At 43.5% G+C, this 21267-nt stretch overlaps 1 protein-coding gene across 1 annotated transcript in view; it reads right to left on the bottom strand.

Annotated features, from left to right (window-relative positions):
- Nucleotides 1-11: 11 nt before the first annotated feature.
- Nucleotides 12-21267, bottom strand: part of LOC112237569 (epidermal growth factor receptor kinase substrate 8-like protein 2) — a 117144-nt gene continuing 95888 nt past the window's right edge. The window contains 10 exon segments of the mRNA XM_042320461.1: nt 12-2535; nt 6799-6931; nt 10164-10206; nt 10209-10349; nt 12783-12864; nt 13377-13508; nt 19110-19218; nt 19391-19425; nt 19583-19751; nt 21042-21190. Coding sequence (XP_042176395.1) covers nt 2461-2535; nt 6799-6931; nt 10164-10206; nt 10209-10349; nt 12783-12864; nt 13377-13508; nt 19110-19218; nt 19391-19425; nt 19583-19751; nt 21042-21190 — 1068 coding nt within the window. The 3' untranslated portion in view covers nt 12-2460.

The following is a 21267-nucleotide window of genomic DNA, read 5'->3' as shown; positions in this document are numbered from 1 at the left end:
GTCCACAAAGATCAGTTTGAATTTCGACCTTGGGTTTATTATTGGAGGAAAAAACATGAACACAGAACAGAAATATTGGATTGGATTAATATTGTACATGTAAAGCGTACTTCATATAGACCGTGGATATGTAGCTGAATTACAGTACCGCATTTAGTAATATAGAATATGTAAGCTGAATTACAGTACCGCATTTAGTAATATAGAATATGTAAGCTGAATTAGAGTACCACATTTAGTAATATAGAATATGTAAGCTGAATTACAGTACCACATTTAGTAATATAGAATATGTAGCTGAATTACAGTACCGCATTTAGTAATATAGAATATGTAGCTGAATTACAGATATTGCATTTAGTAATATAGAATATGTAGCTGAATTACAGATATTGCATTTAGTAATATAGAACATGTAAGCTGAATTACAGATATTGCATTTAGTAATATAGAATATGTAAACTGAATTAGAGTATCACATTTAGTAATATAGAATATGTAAACTGAATTAGAGTATCACATTTAGTAATATAGAATATGTAAACTGAATTACAGAAGTGTATTTAGTTGAACAGCTGCAATTATGTGTGACTGGATATGAGAATAAAATTCAGAAAACTCAAAAACGTACATACAGCACTACTTATTATAAGGTATAACATTGTACTACTAATGTAGGTTAGAATCATCCCTTATGTGAACATTGACATCCAATTTGACAATATACATTGAGGAACTTTATGGATTTGATTTTACAAAAAAAAAAAAATGTTTTCCATAAATCCCTGGAGATAAAACATGGGAGACATAAAAGCCAGAAAACACATACTCACTCAAAATGAATATGGTCCCTCACCACGATACAAAGTTAAGAGACGGTGGCCAGGTATTAATATGGTCCCTCACCACGATACAAAGTTAAGAGACAGTAGCCAGGTATTAATATGGTCCCTCACCACGATACAAAGTTAAGAGACAGTGGCCAGGTATTAATATTGTCCCTCACCACGATACAAAGTTAAGAGACAGTGGCCAGGTATTAATATTGTCCCTCACCACGATACAAAGTTAAGAGACAGTGGCCAGGTATTAATATTGTCCCTCACCACGATACAAAGTTAAGAGACAGTGGCCAGGTATTAATATTGTCCCTCACCACGATACAAAGTTAAGAGACAGTGGCCAGGTATTAATATGGTCCCTCACGACGATACAAAGTTAAGAGACAGTGGCCAGGTATTAATATGGTCCCTCACCACGATACAAAGTTAAGAGACAGTGGCCAAGTATTAATATGGTCCCTCACCACGATACAAAGTTAAGAGACAGTGGCCAGGTATTAATATGGTCCCTCACCACGATACAAAGTTAAGAGTAGCCAGGTTTTTCATCCAATTAGCAACATATTTTCACGCAAATATTCTAACATTTGCCATAAAACAATATTCACATTTTTTTCACACCAGAGATGTTTTTCCATCAAACGTAATTTGTGCGGATAAAAGACTGTGTGGCGTAGTGCACATAAAACACACCTTTTTCTCTTCAATCCCCAATAGAAGTTCATTGGGTTTCCATTGCGTTTTGTGATGTGAGAGAAGTGTTATATATAGCGAATGTGTCCACTCTGGTCTCTAGCCAACAGTTCGCAAATGCAGTGCATTATGAGATGATTTATGGATAAAAGCGATATAATTTTTTTTTCATTTTGTCAAACGGCAGCCAAGTATCTATCAACATGTCACTGGAATAAGACCCTGGATATGGATTGGAAAGGCGCATCAAGCTCATCACCACCCGGTGAAGTTCATCATCATTTATTTCATCTGTAGCTTAATAAACTGTGTGGTTTCCCGAGTCGTAGTGGGGAGGACTACACAACATATCATCGCCGGACTCCAAGTTGACGTCAATACGATGGTTATTATATCAATAATTAAGTATAAAGGCATTTCCACTACCATTTCTTGCATAATTAATTTTACCGACACAAAAAAGATCCCGCCATGTCGAACGAACAAATTGTCTGTCGGCATTTCTACAAATGTACCAGTATTTAATGTTTCCATAAACCCAGTCGTAACTTCTTTCATGTGTCAGGTAATTCATCCGCATGAAATGTTTGGATGGAAACGTGGTTAGTGTCAGACAGAGAAGCAGTCATAATTACCAGAGAACATCATTGAAGTAAACATACACATTCACAAAACAATAAAAAATAAATATACAATAAAATAAAATAAAAAGTACATAACAACATTTATAGTACATATTAAATGTCAATTGTCTGACAAAAAAAAAACAGTTGGTTCGTGAAAGTAGGCGCTTTGGGAGGGGAAGGCTTTTGGTTGGTTAGTACTGGAGAGGGTTGTTATGGTAACCAGCCGTGCTAGGCTGTGATTGGTTGACAGTCAGCCAGGCTGGCCTGTGATTGGTTGAAAGTCAGTGAGCGTGTCCAGATCAGTCCTTGCCGGCATCGATCTTCTCTTGCCGTCGTCTCATGATCTCTTGGAGCTCTGAATCCCCACTGCTCTTCTGGAAAACAGTAATACAGGCTTTAGTTTCACACGTCCCAAACACTGAACAAAAAGAGAAACACAACATGCAACATTTGTAAAGATTTTACTGAGTTACAGCTCATATAAGGAAATCAGTCAATTGGGATGAATTAATTAGGCCCTAATCTATGGATTTAACATGACTGGGAATACAGATATCCATCTGTTGATAACAGATATATATATATATTTTTAAAGGTAGGGGCGTGAATCAGAAAACCAGTCTGTATCTGGTGTGACCACCATTTGCCTCATGCAGCGCGACATATCTCCTTCGCATAGAGTTGATCAGGCTGTTGATTGTGGTCTGTGGAATGTTGTCCCACTCCTCTTCAATGGCTGTGCGAAGTTGCTGGATATTGGCGGGAACTGGAACACACTGTCGTACACGTCAATCCAGAGCATCCCAAACATGCTCAACAGGTATCGTGTCTGGTAAGTATGCAGGCCATGGAAGAACTAGGACATTTTCAGCTTCCAGGAATTGTGTACTGATCCTTGAGACATGGGGCCATGTATTATCATGCTGAAACATGAGGTGATGGCAGCGGATGAATGGCACGACAATGGGGCCTCAGGATCTCATCACGGTATCTCTATGCATTCAAATTGCAATCGATAAAATGCAATTGTGTTTATTGTCCGTACCTTATGCCTGCCCATACCATAATCCCACCATGGGGCGCTCTGTTCACAACGTTGACATCAGCAAACCGCTCGTCTACACAACGCCATACACGGTACCATCTGTCTGGTACAGTTGAAACTAGGATTCACCCATGAAGAGCGCACTTCTCCAGCGTGCCAGTGGCCATCGAAGGTGATCATTTACCCACTGAAGTCTGTTACGACGCTGAACTGCAGTCAGGTCAAGAACCCGGTGAGGACGACGGGCACACAGATGAGCTTCCCTGAGACAGTTTCTGTCCAGTTTGTGCGGAAATTCTTCAGTTGTGCAAACACACAGTTTAATCAGCTGTCCAGTGGCTGGTCTCAGACCATCCCGCAGGTAGAGAAGCCTGATGTGGAGATCCTGGGCTGGTGGGGTTTCACATGACCTGCGGTTGTGAGGCCGGTTGGACGTACTGCGAAATTCTCTAAAACGACATTGGAGGTGGCTTATGGTAGAGAAATGAACATTACATTCTCTGCTCCGGTGGACATTCCTGCAGTCAGCATGCCAATAGTATGCTCCCTCAAAACACCAGACATCGGTGGCATTGTGTTGTGTGACAAAACTGCACATTTTAGAGTGGCCTTTTATTGCCCCCAGCACAAGGTGCACCTGTGTAATGATCATGCTGTTTAGTCAGCTTCTTGATATGCCACACCTGTCAGGTGGACGGATTATCTTGGCAAAGGAGAAACGCTCACTAACAGGGATGTAAACATATTTGTGCACAACATTTAAGACAAATAACCTTCTTGTGAAAAATGAAAAATGTCTGGGATCTTATTTCAGCTCATGAAACATGGATCCAACACTTTGCATTTATATTTTTGTTCAGTGTATGTGTATTTGTATCAGTACATGTATCTATCCACTTAACTATAAAAAGACAAATGTGGGTCTCAAAGCCTTAAAACAGCCACACAAGGAGTGTGTGTGCGTATAACCGTGTGCGTAAGTGTGTGCGTGTGAGTGTACTGTACGTGAGTGTATGTGTGTGTGTGTGTGCACGTGTGTGTGTGCACGTGTGTGCACTATATGTGTGTGTGTGTATGTATGTGTGTAAGTATGTGTGTGTGTGTGTGTGTGTGTATGCATGTGTGTATGTATATATACACACTACTGTTCAAAAGTTTGGAGTCACTTAGAAATCAGTTGCAAAATGAATAGGAAATATAGTCAAAATGTTGACAAGGTTATAAATAATGATTTTTCATTGAAATAATAATTGTGTCCTTCAAACTTTGCTTTCGTCAAAGAATCCTCCATTTGCAGCAATTACAGCCTTGCAGACCTTTGACATTGTAGTTGTCAATTTGTTGAGGTAATCTGAAGAGATTTCACCCATGCTTCTTGAAGCTCCTCCCACAAGTTGGACTGGCTTGATGGGCACTTCTTACGTACCATAAGGTCAAGCTGCTCCCACAACAGCTCAATAGGGTTGAGATCCGGTGACTGTGCTGGCCACTTCATTATAGACAGAATACCAGCTTCTTCCCTAAATAGTTATTGCATAGTTTGGAGCTAATGCTTTGGGTCATTGTCCTGTTCTAGGAGGAAATTGGCGCCAATTAAGCGCCAACCACAGGGTATGGCATGGCGTTGCAAAATGGAGTGATAGCCTTCCTTCTTCAAGATCCCTTTAACCCTGTACAAATCTCCCACTTTACCACCACCAAAGCACCCCCAGACCATCACATTGCCTCCTCCATGCTTGACAGACGGCGTCAATCACTCCTCCAACATCTTTTCATCTTTTCTGCGTCTCACAAATGTTCTTCTTTGTGATCTGAACATAGATGTGTTTGTCCATAACACTTTTTCCCCCAATCTTCCTCTGTCCAGTATCTGTGTTTCTTTTGCCCATCTTAATCTTTTATTTTTATTGGCCAGTCTGAGATGTGGCTTTTTCTTTGCAACTCTGCCTAGAAGGCCAGCATCCCGGAGTCGCCTCTTCACTGTTGACGTTGAGACTGGACAGAGGAACTCTGCCTAGAAGGCCAGCATCCCGGAGTCGCCTCTTCACTGTTGACGTTGAGACTGGACAGAGGAACTCTGCCTAGAAGGCCAGCATCCCGGAGTCGCCTCTTCACTGTTGACGTTGAGACTGGACAGAGGAACTCTGCCTAGAAGGCCAGCATCCCGGAGTCGCCTCTTCACTGTTGACGTTGAGACTGGACAGAGGAACTCTGCCTAGAAGGCCAGCATCCCGGAGTCGCCTCTTCACTGTTGACGTTGAGACTGGACAGAGGAACTCTGCCTAGAAGGCCAGCATCCCAGAGTCGCCTCTTCACTGTTGACGTTGAGACTGGACAGAGGAACTCTGCCTAGAAGGCCAGCATCCCGGAGTCGCCTCTTCACTGTTGACGTTGAGACTGGACAGAGGAACTCTGCCTAGAAGGCCAGCATCCCGGAGTCGCCTCTTCACTGTTGACGTTGAGACTGGACAGAGGAACTCTGCCTAGAAGGCCAGCATCCCGGAGTCGCCTCTTCACTGTTGACGTTGAGACTGGACAGAGGAACTCTGCCTAGAAGGCCAGCATCCCGGAGTCGCCTCTTCACTGTTGACGTTGAGACTGGACAGAGGAACTCTGCCTTGAAGGCCAGCATCCCGGAGTCGCCTCTTCACTGTTGACGTTGAGACTGGACAGAGGAACTCTGCCTAGAAGGCCAGCATCCCGGAGTCGCCTCTTCACTGTTGACGTTGAGACTGGTGTTTTGTGGGTACTATTTAATGAAGCTGCCAGTTGAGGACTTATGTTTGGCACTAACCAGAATTTGAGAAACAGACACTCTAATGTACTTGTCCTCTTGCTAAGCTGTGCAACGGTGCTTCCCACACCTCTTTCTATTCTGGTTAGTGCCAGTTTGCGCTGTTCTGTGAAGGGAGTAGTACACAGCGTTGTACGAGATCTTCAGTTTCTTGGCAATTTCTCTCATTGAATAGCCTTCATTTCTCAGAACAAGAATAGACTGACGAGTTTCAGAAGAAAGTTATTTGTTTCTATCCATTTTGAGCCTGTAATCAAACCCACAAATGCTGATGCTCCAGATACTCAACTAGTCTAAAGGCCAGTTATATTGTTTCTTTAATCAGAACAGTTTTCAGCTATGCTAACATAATTGCAAAAGGGTTTTCTAATGATCAATTAGCCTTTTATAATGATAAACTTGGATTAGCTAACACAACGTGCCATTGGACCACAGGAGTGATGGTTGCTGATAATGGGCCTCTGTCCACCTATGTAGATATTCCATTAAAAATCAGCCGTTTCCAGCTACAATAGTCATTTACAACATTAACAATGTCTACACTGTATTTCTGATTAATTTGATGTTATTTTAACAGACAAAAAAAATGAGCTTTTCTTTCAAAGACAAGGGCATTTCTAAGTGACCCCAAACTTTTGAACGGTAGTGTGTGTGTGAGTGTATATTTGCGTGCGTGTGTGTGAGCGTGTGTGTGTGTGTGTGTATATTTGCGTGCGTGCGTGTGTGTGAGCGTGTGTGTGTGTATATATATGAGGGCATGTGTGTATATGTGAGGCCGTGTGTGTATATGAAACAGACCTCTAGCTGGGCTTTCTGCACGGTGGTCTGGCTGTAGACCCTGGCTCCCTCGTCTCCACACACTGCCTTCAGTTCCTCCTTGTTCAGAGAGAAGAGCTGAGCACCCGTCAGGATCCCCAGACAATCCACCGTCCTGTAGGGAACAGAGACTACATTACCCATAATGCTCTATACCCAGACAATCCACCATCCTGTAGGGAACAGAGACTATATTACCCACAATGCTATATACCCAGACAATCCACCGTCCTGTAGTGAACAGAGACTACATTACCCACAATGCTATATACCCAGACAATCCACCATCCTGTAGGGAACAGAGACTACATTACCCACAATGCTCTATACCCAGACACTCCACTGTCCTGTAGGGAACAAAGACTACATTACCCATAATGCTCCATACCCTGACATGGGTATAACCTGATTACTAATAGTACACTTATGTACAGTATCTCACTGAAGACCATATACATGATAACACCATGAGGTAACTGACGACCAGGTCATATAGCATGATAACACCATGAGGTAACTGATAACCAGGTCATGATAACACCACGAGGTAACTGATGACCAGGTCATATAGCATGATAACACCATGAGGTAACTGATGACCAGGTCATGATAACATCATGAGGTAACTGATGACCAGGTCATATAGCATGATAACACCATGAGGTAACTGATGACCAGGTCATGATAACACCATGAGGTAACTGATGACCAGGTCATGATAACACCATGAGGTAACTGATGACCAGGTCATGATAACACCATGAGGTAACTGATGACCAGGTCATATAGCATGATAACACCATGAGGTAACTGATGACCAGGTCATATAGCATGATAACACCATGAGGTAACTGATGACCAGGTCATGATAACACCATGAGGTAACTGATGACCAGGTCATGATAACACCATGAGGTAACTGATGACCAGGTCATGATAACATCATGAGGTAACTGATGACCAGGTCATGATAACACCATGAGGTAACTGATAACCAGGTCATGATAACACCGTGAGGTAACTGATGACCAGGTCATTAGCATGATAACACCATGAGGTAACTGATAACCAGGTCATGATAACACCATGAGGTAACTGATGACCAGGTCATGATAACACCATGAGGTAACTGATGACCAGGTCATATAGCATGATAACACCATGAGGTAACTGATGACCAGGTCATGATAACACCATGAGGTAACTGATGACCAGGTCATGATAACACCATGAGTTAACTGATGACCAGGTCATGATAACATCATGAGGTAACTGATGACCAGGTCATGATAACACCATGAGGTAACTGATAACCAGGTCATGATAACACCGTGAGGTAACTGATGACCAGGTCATTAGCATGATAACACCATGAGGTAACTGATGACCAGGTCATGATAACACCATGAGGTAACTGATGACCAGGTCATACAGCATGATAACACCATGAGGTAACTGATGACCAGGTCATGATAACACCATGAGGTAACTGATGACCAGGTCATATAGCATGATAACACCATGAGGTAACTGATGACCAGGTCATGATAACACCATGAGGTAACTGATGACCAGGTCATGATAACACCATGAGGTAACTGATGACCAGGTCATGATAACATCATGAGGTAACTGATGACCAGGTCATGATAACACCATGAGGTAACTGATAACCAGGTCATGATAACACCGCGAGGTAACTGATGACCAGGTCATTAGCATGATAACACCATGAGGTAACTGATGACCAGGTCATGATAACACCATGAGGTAACTGATGACCAGGTCATATAGCATGATAACACCATGAGGTAACTGATGACCAGGTCATGATAACACCATGAGGTAACTGATGACCAGGTCATGATAACACCATAAGGTAACTGATGACCAGGTCATGATAACACCATGAGGTAACTGATAACCAGGTCATGATAACACCATGAGGTAACTGATGACCAGGTCATGATAACACCATGAGGTAACTGATGACCAGGTCATGATAACACCATGAGGTAACTGATGACCAGGTCATGATAACACCATGAGGTAACTGATGACCAGGTCATGATTAACACCATGAGGTAACTGATGACCAGGTCATATAGCATGATAACACCATGAGGTAACTGATGACCAGGTCATATAGCATGATAACACCATGAGGTAACTGATAACCAGGTCATGATAACACCATGAGGTAACTGATGACCAGGTCATGATAACACCATGAGGTAACTGATGACCAGGTCATATAGCATGATAACACCATGAGGTAACTGATAACCAGGTCATGATAACACCATGAGGTAACTGATGACCAGGTCATGATAACACCATGAGGTAACTGATGACCAGGTCATATAGCATGATAACACCATGAGGTAACTGATGACCAGGTCATATAGCATGATAACACCATGAGGTAACTGATAACCAGGTCATGATAACACCATGAGGTAACTGATGACCAGGTCATATAGCATGATAACACCATGAGGTAACTGATAACCAGGTCATGATAACACCATGAGGTAACTGATGACCAGGTCATGATAACACCATGAGGTAACTGATGACCAGGTCATGATAGCACCATGAGGTAACTGATGACCAGGTCATGATAACACCATGAGGTAACTGATGACCAGGTCATATAGCATGATAACACCATGAGGTAACTGATAACCAGGTCATGATAACACCATGAGGTAACTGATGACCAGGTCATATAGCATGATAACACCATGAGGTAACTGATGACCAGGTCATGATAGCACCATGAGGTAACTGATGACCAGGTCATGATAACACCATGAGGTAACTGATGACCAGGTCATATAGCATGATAACACCATGAGGTAACTGATAACCAGGTCATGATAACACCATGAGGTAACTGATGACCAGGTCATATAGCATGATAACACCATGAGGTAACTGATAACCAGGTCATGATAACACCATGAGGTAACTGATGACCAGGTCATATAGCATGATAACACCATGAGGTAACTGATAACCAGGTCATGATAACACCATGAGGTAACTGATGACCAGGTCATGATAACACCATGAGGTATCTGATGACCAGGTCATGATTAACACCATGAGGTAACTGATGACCAGGTCATATAGCATGATAACACCATGAGGTAACTGATGACCAGGTCATATAGCATGATAACACCATGAGGTAACTGATGACCAGGTCATATAGCATGATAACACCATGATGTAACGGATGACATGTGTGTGTGTGTGTGTGTGTGTGTGTGTGTGTGTGTGTGTGTGTGTGTGTGTGTGTGTGTGTGTGTGTGTGTGTGTGTGTGTGTGTGGTGTCTCACGGTTTAGAGAATCCCTTGGAGTTGAGCCAGGCGGTAACCTGCGGGGGCTGGAATTGAAAGTGAGGAGCGTGGAACTGCTGCTTGAAGGGCGCTCCACCCTGAAGTTACGGGCTGGAGGCTGGGACTTATTACTGGTGATCCGCTTTAACAGCTCATCATTCACCTCATCCATCTGGTGTGTCCGAGCTGGGGGAAGGGAGGACGGAGAGGAGGGCGGGGGGGGGAGAAAGTGAGAGAGAGACAGAGAAGGACAGATACAGAGAGAGAGAGAGAATGAGAGAGAGAGAGAGAGAGACAGAGAGAGAGAGAGAAAGAGAGAGAGAGAGACAGAGAGAAAGACAGAGAGAAAAACAGACAGAGGTAACAATGTGGAGGAGGGAGAGACAGACACAGAGAGAGAGAGAGACAGAGATAGGGAAAGTTACTGTTTAGGAGGCATTCCTACTAATCTATAAGGGCTGAGGTCTTCTGAGCTAAGATGAGGAAACTTGAGGAAACTTTGAAGCAAAGATAGCTCAGATAGCTTAGATAAGCAGTTATCTAGATCGTTCAGTAGGAAATTAAACCTGACACCAGTATCATAGACAGAAATTAGTTGGTGGGTAGGCCTACAGAAATCTGGGTGGGCCCCCCCAAAAAATGTTATTTGGGGGGGTAGAGAAAAATGTGCAGTTGTATAGCTAATCATGAGGCTGAGAGAACGTTTATCTTGTTTGCTAAGTGAAAAAATGAAGTAGGCAATGACATGGTACATACAGTGCCTTGCGAAAGTATTCGGCCCCCTTGAACTTTGCGATCTTTTGCCACATTTCAGGCTTCAAACATAAAGATATAAAACTGTATTTTTTTGTGAAGAATCAACAACAAGTGGGACACAATCATGAAGTGGAACGACATTTATTGGATATTTCAAACTTTTTTAACAAATCAAAAACTGAAAAATTGGGCGTGCAAAATTATTCAGCCCCTTTACTTTCAGTGCAGCAAACTCTCTCCAGAAGTTCAGTGAGGATCTCTGAATGATCCAATGTTGACCTAAATGACTAATGATGATAAATACAATCCACCTGTGTGTAATCAAGTCTCCGTATAAATGCACCTGCACTGTGATAGTCTCAGAGGTCCGTTAAAAGCGCAGAGAGCATCATGAAGAACAAGGAACACACCAGGCAGGTCCGAGATACTGTTGTGAAGAAGTTTAAAGCCGGATTTGGATACAAAAAGATTTCCCAAGCTTTAAACATCCCAAGGAGCACTGTGCAAGCGATAATATTGAAATGGAAGGAGTATCAGACCACTGCAAATCTACCAAGACCTGGCCATCCCTCTAAAATTTCAGCTCATACAAGGAGAAGACTGATCAGAGATGCAGCCAAGAGGCCCATGATCACTCTGGATGAACTGCAGAGATCTACAGCTGAGGTGGGAGACTCTGTCCATAGGACAACAATCAGTCGTATATTGCACAAATCTGGCCTTTATGGAAGAGTGGCAAGAAAAAAGCCATTTCTTAAAGATATCCATAAAAAGTGTCATTTAAAGTTTGCCACAAGCCACCTGGGAGACACACCAAACATGTGGAAGAAGGTGCTCTGGTCAGATGAAACCAAAATTGAACTTTTTGGCAACAATGCAAAACGTTATGTTTGGCGTAAAAGCAACACAGCTCATCACCCTGAACACACCATCCCCACTGTCAAACATGGTGGTGGCAGCATCATGGTTTGGGCCTGCTTTTCTTCAGCAGGGACAGGGAAGATGGTTAAAATTGATGGGAAGATGGATGGAGCCAAATACAGGACCATTCTGGAAGATGGAGTCTCCTGATGGAGTCTGCAAAAGACCTGAGACTGGGACGGAGATTTGTCTTCCAACAAGACAATGATCCAAAACATAAAGCAAAATCTACAATGGAATGGTTCAAAAATAAACATATCCAGGTGTTAGAATGGCCAAGTCAAAGTCCAGACCTGAATCCAATCGAGAATCTGTGGAAGAACTGAAAACTGCTGTTCACAAATGCTCTCCATCCAACCTCACTGAGCTCGAGCTGTTTTGCAAGGAGGAATGGGAAAAAATGTCAGTCTCTCGATGTGCAAAACTGATAGACATACCCCAAGCGACTTACAGCTGTAATCACAGCAAAAGGTGGCGCTACAAAGTATTAACTTAAGGGGGCTGAATAATTTTGCACGCCCAATTTTTCAGTTTTTGATTTGTTAAAAAAGTTTGAAATATCCAATAAATGTCGTTCCACTTCATGATTGTGTCCCACTTGTTGTTGATTCTTCACAAAAAAATACAGTTTTATATCTTTATGTTTGAAGCCTGAAATGTGGCAAAAGGTCGCAAAGTTCAAGGGGGCCGAATACTTTCGCAAGGCACTGTATCGCCATAGAAACACAGCGACATACAGCATGCCTCAATGAATTGGTACATATCGCCATAGAAACACAGAGACATACAGGATGCCTCAATGCAGTCGTATTCCTGGCTTATTGTGGGTGTGGTTTTCAGTTACTTATTTTTGGCAACCCATCCCGTGAGAGTGAATGTCAAACCTAGTCTACCCCAGGCTGGGCCCACCCACCCATTCCTACGCGGCTGTAAGAGACTCACAGTCTTTGGAGCGGCTCATGTCAAAGCTCTCCCCTCTACCTAGAGAGCTGGAGGGAGAGGTTGGGCTGTAGGGCTGGCCAGCCTGGCGGTCCACGTTCACACACAGGAGACAGAGAGGAAGACATGTGGAAGGATGTTATAATGAACAAATGAATTAATTGGATTCATACAGTGCTTTTCCAGATGCTGACTAACACACTATGTGGAAGGATGTTGTCAGAGGAAACAGGTTTAACATTCCAATTTTAAAATAGCTTACAGGATGTACTGCTTTATAATTGTTTGGGCTGGTACAGTATGGAGGAGGGGTTGGTAGCATGATGGTGTGTATGTGTGTGTGTGTGTGTGTGTGTGTGTGTGTGTGTGTGTGTGTGTGTGTGTGTGTGTGTGTACAGAATTAAAGGTCTGCACACTGAATTTATGAGTGTAAAACATGTTTGTATTTGTATGTTGTGGTATGTGTTTGTGTGTATGTGTGCGTGTTTGAGTGTATGTGTGCGTGCATACATGTGTGTTTGTGTGTGTGGTATGTGTTTGTGTGTATGTGTGTGTGTTTGTGTGTGTGTGCATACATGTGTGTGTGTATAATGTTACCTGGCTATAGAGGGGCTCAGCCATGCCGTGTGGTTCCTCCAGTGTGACCACTTCCAGGACGTTGGAGGGGACGTATCCTGATTGGCCGCTCCTGTTCCTCACTTTCCACCACTGTTTATCGTCCTCTATCACCTGCAAGGCCACAATGACATAATATAATAATAATAATAATAATAATATAATAAATAATAATAATATATAATAATAATATAATAATATAATAATAATATAATAATAATAATAATAATAAATAATAATAAATAATAATATAATAACAATAATATAATAATAATATAGTAATAATATAATAATATAATAATAATAATAATGATAATAATGATAATAATAATGATAACAATGATAATAATAATAATAAAATAATAATATTATAGTAATAATATAATAATAATAATGCTAACAATGATAATAATAATAATGATAATAATAATATAATAATGATTGTATTTATATCTCAACACTACAAGGACGACGCAGGTGAAGTTTAGTCTGTAGTGCTGTAGGTTATTTATCTTTAAATGCAGCAGGTAATCTTTCTTAAACTAATTACTTATATGTATTCAATTTGTATAACAATTCTGTGATCAATTTGACTAATTGGTTTAGGTTAAGATTTCGGAAATATTCTCAGCATTATTTTCACGATAGCTCACATTGTTCATCTGCATAGGAACAGAATTAATAGAATGGGCGTCCCCATTCAAATCAATAATGGGTGGACTGGCGGGCCATTGCAAGTGTACCCTTAAGAGCAAAGCAGGAAGTAAAAGCAGGAAGTAAAAGCAGGAAGTAAAAGCAGGAAGTAAAAGCAGGAAGTAAAAGCAGGAAGTAAAAGCAGGAAGTAAAAGCAGGAAGTAAAAGCAGGAAGTGTACCCATCAATATGTGCTGTGATTTGTTTAATTCACCTCAACTGACATCACAAAAAATACATCCCATTGGATGAGACACATCAGTTAAAATCATTTGAATGAACATTCTACATTACCATGGAAATGATTGCATCACAATAACAGGCAGCCATTGTCGAGTGTACCCGTGAGTTAACCAGTCAAATTGCCAGGGTTAGGGGTTCCAAGCCAATGTAGAGGTGGCAGGTAGCCTAGTGGTTAGAGCGTTGGGCTGGGCAGTAGGTAGCCTAGTGGTTAGAGCGTTGGGCTGGGCAGTAGGTAGCCTAGTGGTTAGAGCGTTGGGCTGGGCAGTAGGTAGCCTAGTGGTTAGAGCGTTGGGCTGGGCAGTAGGTAGCCTAGTGGTTAGAGCGTTGGGCTGGGCAGTAGGTAGCCTAGTGGTTAGAGCGTTGGGCTGGGCAGTAGGTAGCCTAGTGGTTAGAGCGTTGGGCTGGGCAGTAGGTAGCCTAGTGGTTAGAGAGTTGGGCTGGGCAGTAGGTAGCCTAGTGGTTAGAGAGTTGGGCTGGGCGGCAGGTAGCCTAGTGGTTAGAGCGTTGGGCTGGGCAGTAGGTAGCCTAGTGGTTAGAGCGTTGGGCTGGGCAGTAGGTAGCCTAGTGGTTAGAGCGTTGGGCTGGGCAGTAGGTAGCCTAGTGGTTAGAGCGTTTGGCCGGGCAGGAAGTAGCCTCGTGGTTAGAGAGTTGGGCTGGGCAGTAGGTAGCCTAGTGGTTAGAGAGTTGGGCTGGGCGGCAGGTAGCCTAGTGGTTAGAGAGTTGGGCTGGGCAGTAGGTAGCCTAGTGGTTAGAGCGTTGGGCTGGGCAGTAGGTAGCCTAGTGGTTAGAGCGTTGGGCTGGGCAGTAGGTAGCCTAGTGGTTAGAGAGTTGGGCTGGGCAGTAGGTAGCCTAGTGGTTAGAGAGTTGGGCTGGGCGGCAGGTAGCCTAGTGGTTAGAGAGTTGGGCTGGGCAGTAGGTAGCCTAGTGGTTAGAGCGTTGGGCTGGGCAGTAGGTAGCCTAGTGGTTAGAGCGTTGGGCTGGGCGGCAGGTAGCCTAGTGGTTAGAGCGTTGGGCTGGGCAGTAGGTAGCCTAGTGGTTAGAGCGTTGGGCTGGGCAGTAGGTAGCCTAGTGGTTAGAGAGTTGGGCTGGGCGGCAGGTAGCCTAGTGGTTAGAGAGTTGGGCTGGGCGGCAGGTAGCCTAGTGGTTAGAGCGTTGGGCTGGGCAGTAGGTAGCCTAGTGGTTAGAGCGTTGGGCTGGGCAGTAGGTAGCCTAGTGGTTAGAGCGTTGGGCTGGGCAGTAGGTAGCCTAGTGGTTAGAGCGTTGGGCTGGGCAGTAGGTAGCCTAGTGGTTAGAGAGTTGGGCTGGGCAGTAGGTAGCCTAGTGGTTAGAGAGTTGGGCTGGGCAGTAGGTAGCCTAGTGGTTAGAGCGTTGGGCTGGGCAGTAGGTAGCCTAGTGGTTAGAGCGTTTGGCCGGGCAGGAAGTAGCCTCGTGGTTAGAGTGTTTGGCAGGGCAGCAGGTAGCCTAGTGGTTAGAGCGTTGGGCTGGGCAGTAGGTAGCCTAGTGGTTAGAGCGTTGGGCTGGGCAGTAGGTAGCCTAGTGGTTAGAGAGTTGGGCTGGGCAGTAGGTAGCCTAGTGGTTAGAGTGTTGGGCTGGGCGGCAGGTAGCCTAGTGGTTAGAGCGTTGGGCTGGGCAGTAGGTAGCCTAGTGGTTAGAGCGTTTGGCCGGGCAGGAAGTAGCCTCGTGGTTAGAGTGTTTGGCAGGGCAGCAGGTAGCCTAGTGGTTAGAGCATTGGGCCAGTAACCGAAAGGTTGCTAGATCGAATCCTCGAACTGCCAAGGTAAAAATCTGTCGTTCTGCCCCTGAACAAGGCAGTTAACCCACTCGGCCGTCATTGAAAATAAGAATTTGTTCTAAACTGACTTGTGAAATGTAAAGAAAAGAAAGAACTGTTTCAGTTCTTGATGTCTAGATGTATTATGCTTCTACACCTGCATTACTTGCTGTTTGGGGTTTTAGGCTGGGTTTCTGTACAGCACTTTGAGAAATCAGCTGATGTACGAAGGGCTATATAAATACATTTGATTTGACATTATATTAAGATGCTATTTTGACCTTAATGGGTCAAGCTGGTTAAAAAAAAAAAGTTCAAACCAAATCTTAACTGCTGGTCAAGCGGTCTAAGTCGCTGCCAGTTGAAGTCTAAAGGTTACATACACCTCAGCCAAATAAATAATAATAATAAATGCATTTAAACTCAGTTTTTCACAATTCCTGACACTTAATCCTAGTATAAATTCCCTGTTTTAAGTCAGTTAGGATCACCACTTAATTTTAAGAATGTGAAATGTCAGAATAATAGAAAATAATTATTTCTTTCAGCTTTTATTTCTTTCATCACATTCCCAGTGGGTTAGAAGTTTACATACACTCAATTAGTATTTGGTAGCATTGCCTTTAAATTGTTTAACTTTGGTGAAACGTTTCGGGTAGCCTTCCACAAGCTTCCCACAATAAGTTAGGTGAAGTTTGGCCCATTCCTCCTGAGAGCTGGTGTAACTGAGTCAGGTTTGTAGGCCTCCTTGCTCGCACACGCCTTTTCAGTTCTGCACACACATTTTCTATAGGATTGAGGTCAGGGCTTTGTGATGGCCACTCCAATACCTTGACTTTGTTGTCCTTAAGCCATTTTGCCACAACTTTGGAAGTATGCTTGGGGTCCTTGACCATTTGTAAGACCCATTTGCGACCAAGCTTTAACTTCATGACTGATGTCTTGAGATGTTTTCATGATTTTCATGAGACCATCTATTTTGTGAAGTGCACCAGTCTCTCCTGCAGCAAAGCACCCCCACAACATGATGCTGCCACCCCCGTGCTTCACGGTTGGGATGGTGTTCTTTGGCTTGCAAGCCTCCCCTTTTTCCCCAAACAAAACGATGGTCATTATGGTCAAACAGTTCTACTTTTGTTTTATCAGACCAGAGGACATTTCTACAAAAAGTGCGATCTTTGTTACCATGTGGAGTTGCAAACCGTAGTCTGGATTTTTATGGCAGTTTTGGAGCAGTGGTTTCTTCCTTGCTGAGCGGCCTTTCAGGTTATGGCGATATAGAACTTGTTTTACTGTGGATTTTTAGATACTTTTGTACCTGTTTCCTCCAGCATCTTCACAGGGTCCTTTGCTGTTGTTCTGGGATTGATTTGAACTTTTTGCACCAAAGTACGTTCATCTCTAGGAGACAGGACGCGTCTCCGTCCTGGGCGGTATGACGGCTGCGTGGTCCCATGGTGTTTATACTTGCGTACTATTGTTTGTACAGATGAACGTGGTACCTTCAGACGTTTGGAAATTGCTCCCAAGGATGAACCAGACTTGTGGAGATCTACAATTTTTTTTCTGAAGTCTTGGCTGATTTCTTTTGATTATCCAATGATGTCAAGCAAAAGAGGCACTGAGTTTGAAGGTAGGCCATGAAATACATGCACAGGTACATCTCCAATTGACTCAAATTATGTCAACTAGCCTATCAGATGCTTCTAAAGCCATGACATAATTTCCTGGAATTTTCCAAGCTGTTTAAACAATTGTTGGAAAAATGACTTGTGTCATGCACAAAGTAGATGTCCTAACCGACTTGCCAAAACTATAGTTTGTTAACAAGAAATGTGTGGAGTGGTTGAAAAACAAGTTTTAATGACTCCAACCTAAGTGTATGTAAACTTCCGACTTCAACTGTAGATGTCGTACCTCTACCAACTCGTCCTGCAGTACTGACAGTATTATAATATAGATGTCGTATCTCTAGCTCCTCGTCCTGCAGTACTGACAGTATTATAATATAGATGTCGTACCTCTACCAACTCGTCCTGCAGTACTGACAGTATTATAATATAGATGTCGTACCTCCAGCACCTCGTCCTGCAGTACTGACAGTATTATAATATAGATGTCGTACCTCCAGCACCTCGTCCTGCAGTACTGACAGTATTATAATATAGATGTCGTACCTCCAGCACCTCGTCCTGCAGTACTGACAGTATTATAATATAGATGTCGTACCTCTACCAACTCGTCCTGCAGTACTGACAGTATTATAATATAGATGTCGTACCTCTACCAACTCGTCCTGCAGTACTGACAGTATTATAATATAGATGTCGTACCTCCAGCACCTCGTCCTGCAGTACTGACAGTATTATAATATAGATGTCGTACCTCTACCAACTCGTCCTGCAGTACTGACAGTATTATAATATAGATGTCGTACCTCTACCAACTCGTCCTGCAGTACTGACAGTATTATAATATAGATGTCGTACCTCCAGCACCTCGTCCTGCAGTACTGACAGTATTATAATATAGATGTCGTACCTCCAGCACCTCGTCCTGCAGTACTGACAGTATTATAATATAGATGTCGTACCTCTACCAACTCGTCCTGCAGTACTGACTGTATTATAATATAGATGTCGTACCTCTACCAACTCGTCCTGCAGTACTGACAGTATTATAATATAGATGTCGTACCTCTACCAACTCGTCCTGCAGTACTGACACTATTATAATATAGATGTCGTACCTCCAGCACCTCGTCCTGCAGTACTGACAGTATTATAATATAGATGTCGTACCTCCAGCACCTCGTCCTGCAGTACTGACAGTATTATAATATAGATGTCGTACCTCTACCAACTCGTCCTGCAGTACTGACAGTATTATAATATAGATGTCGTACCTGCAGCACCTCGTCCTGCAGTACTGACAGTATTATAATATAGATGTCGTACCTCCAGCACCTCGTCCTGCAGTACTGACAGTATTATAATATAGATGTCGTACCTCTACCAACTCGTCCTGCAGTACTGACAGTTCGTTGGCGTTGCGGGCCACAAAGTGGTAGCAGATCTTAGCATATTTACGGGACGAGGACGCCAGACCATTGTAGGACCTGAGACAGGAGACACATGTCACAGAGTCACAAACAACAAACAGTCTTAACATGCAGCTCAAGAAACAACAAAGTTAAATCAAATTAAATAAAAAGAAGAGTAACAACAATGAGAAAAGTAGCAGTGTGTTGTAATGTAGAATCACATTAACTAGAAATATCATAAACTGACCCATTTGATGAGCTTGAAGACTGGGTTCCAAAAAACTGAAAATGAGAGGATTTTATTATCATTGTAAAGTGATGATATGGACTATCATAACACCCTGTGCTCAAAGTATTCAAACCTATAAGGACTGAAACGGACAGCAGTCCAGAAATTACTACAGCTGTTTTCCTACTGATCAATCTCACTCCCTCTCACCTCTTCTGACTTGTGTGGGGACATGGGGTGGGACATGAAGGACATGGGAGGTTCCCCTGATCCCTCTGTCTCCCATGGGGCGGTCCTGAACAGCTCAGCTGGGGGCTCCCACCCGTTCCTGAACTTAGGGAAGTAGGTAGAGGCACACTGGTCCCGTGGCCAGTCCGCTCTGGGGTAAACAGAGACAACCAGGGTTGTAGTAGAGGGTAAACAGAGACAACCAGGGTTGTAGTAGAGGGTAAACAGAGACAACCAGGGCTGTAGTAGAGGGTAAACAGAGACAACCAGGGTTGTAGTAGAGGGTAAACAGAGACAACCAGGGTTGTAGTAGAGGGTAAACAGAGACAACCAGGGTTGTAGTAGAGGGTAAACACAGAGACAACCAGGGTTGTAGTAGAGGGTAAACAGAGACAACCAGGGTTGTAGTAGAGGGTAAACAGAGAGACAACCAGGGTTGTAGTGGAGGGCAAACAGAGACAACCAGGGTTGTAGTAGAGGGTAAACACAGAGACAACCAGGGCTGTAGTAGAGGGTAAACACAGACAACCAGGGTTGTAGTAGAGGGTAAACAGAGACAACCAGGGCTGTAGTAGAGGGTAAACACCAGTTTACCACATCATTTATTTCACCCCAACCGACAATCAGAGATTATCACTACATCCCTGGACATATGACAAGCCCTATAAGACATTATAAAGGCTCATACAAGCTTATAACAACGTTATACATTCTGATAAATTACAGGCTTAAACAGCAGGTTTTAGATAACATGTTATCAATGGGATAATAGCATAACAAATCACTCCCATCTATAAATGTAGAGGTTATTACTGACCTTAAATTCTGATTTCAGATGTACACATCTGATGTTTACCAACAGGGACACAGGCTGAGTTAACCTTGTATCATATTGACCTTTTATTCTAATTTTTGCAGTATCTATGCACACTCACACACACATACACTCACAGGGCCCTACACACTCACAGGGCCACTCACACTCACAGGGCCACACACACTCACAGGGCCACACACACTCACAGGGCCACACACACTCACAGGGCCCTACACACTCACAGGGCCCTACACACTCACAGGGCCCTACACACTCACAGGGCCCTACACACTCACAGGGCCCTACACACTCACAGGGCCCTACACACTCACACTCACAGGGCCCTACACACTCACAGGGCCCTACACACTCACACTCACAGGGCCCTACACACTCACACTCACAGGGCCCTACACACTCACAGGGCCCTACACACTCACACACACTCATTCCACCATCTGTTCACTCACACATATGCACATCCATTTATACTGACTCTACACACATCCACTCACATACAGGCTGCTCCTACCCTGTTTATCGTATAGTCTAGTTACCTTACCCCTATAAGTATCTACCTCTATCAGCACATGTGCAACCACACACACACACACACTCCAGTACCTAGGTCTTGTCCACCCATCTCCCAGCAGTTCAAAGATGGTCATTTCTTTAGGCGACAGATGACCTCTCAGGAAGTCTACTGCATCTCTGGATAAGTGAGGGGAGACCACAGAGCGGGGCAGCTCTACACTACCACAGGACTGGAGCACCTAGAGGTCAAAGGTTAGAGGTCACACATCTACCTGTACAGGCTACAGACAGGTGAGGAGAGACCACAGAGCAGGGC

The sequence above is a fragment of the Oncorhynchus tshawytscha genome, linkage group LG01, assembly GCF_018296145.1.
Source record: "Oncorhynchus tshawytscha isolate Ot180627B linkage group LG01, Otsh_v2.0, whole genome shotgun sequence".
Classification (NCBI taxonomy): Eukaryota; Metazoa; Chordata; class Actinopteri; order Salmoniformes; family Salmonidae; genus Oncorhynchus; species Oncorhynchus tshawytscha.
Note: the sequence above shows the minus strand (reverse complement) of the source record. Positions and strands in the feature narration are given on the sequence as shown.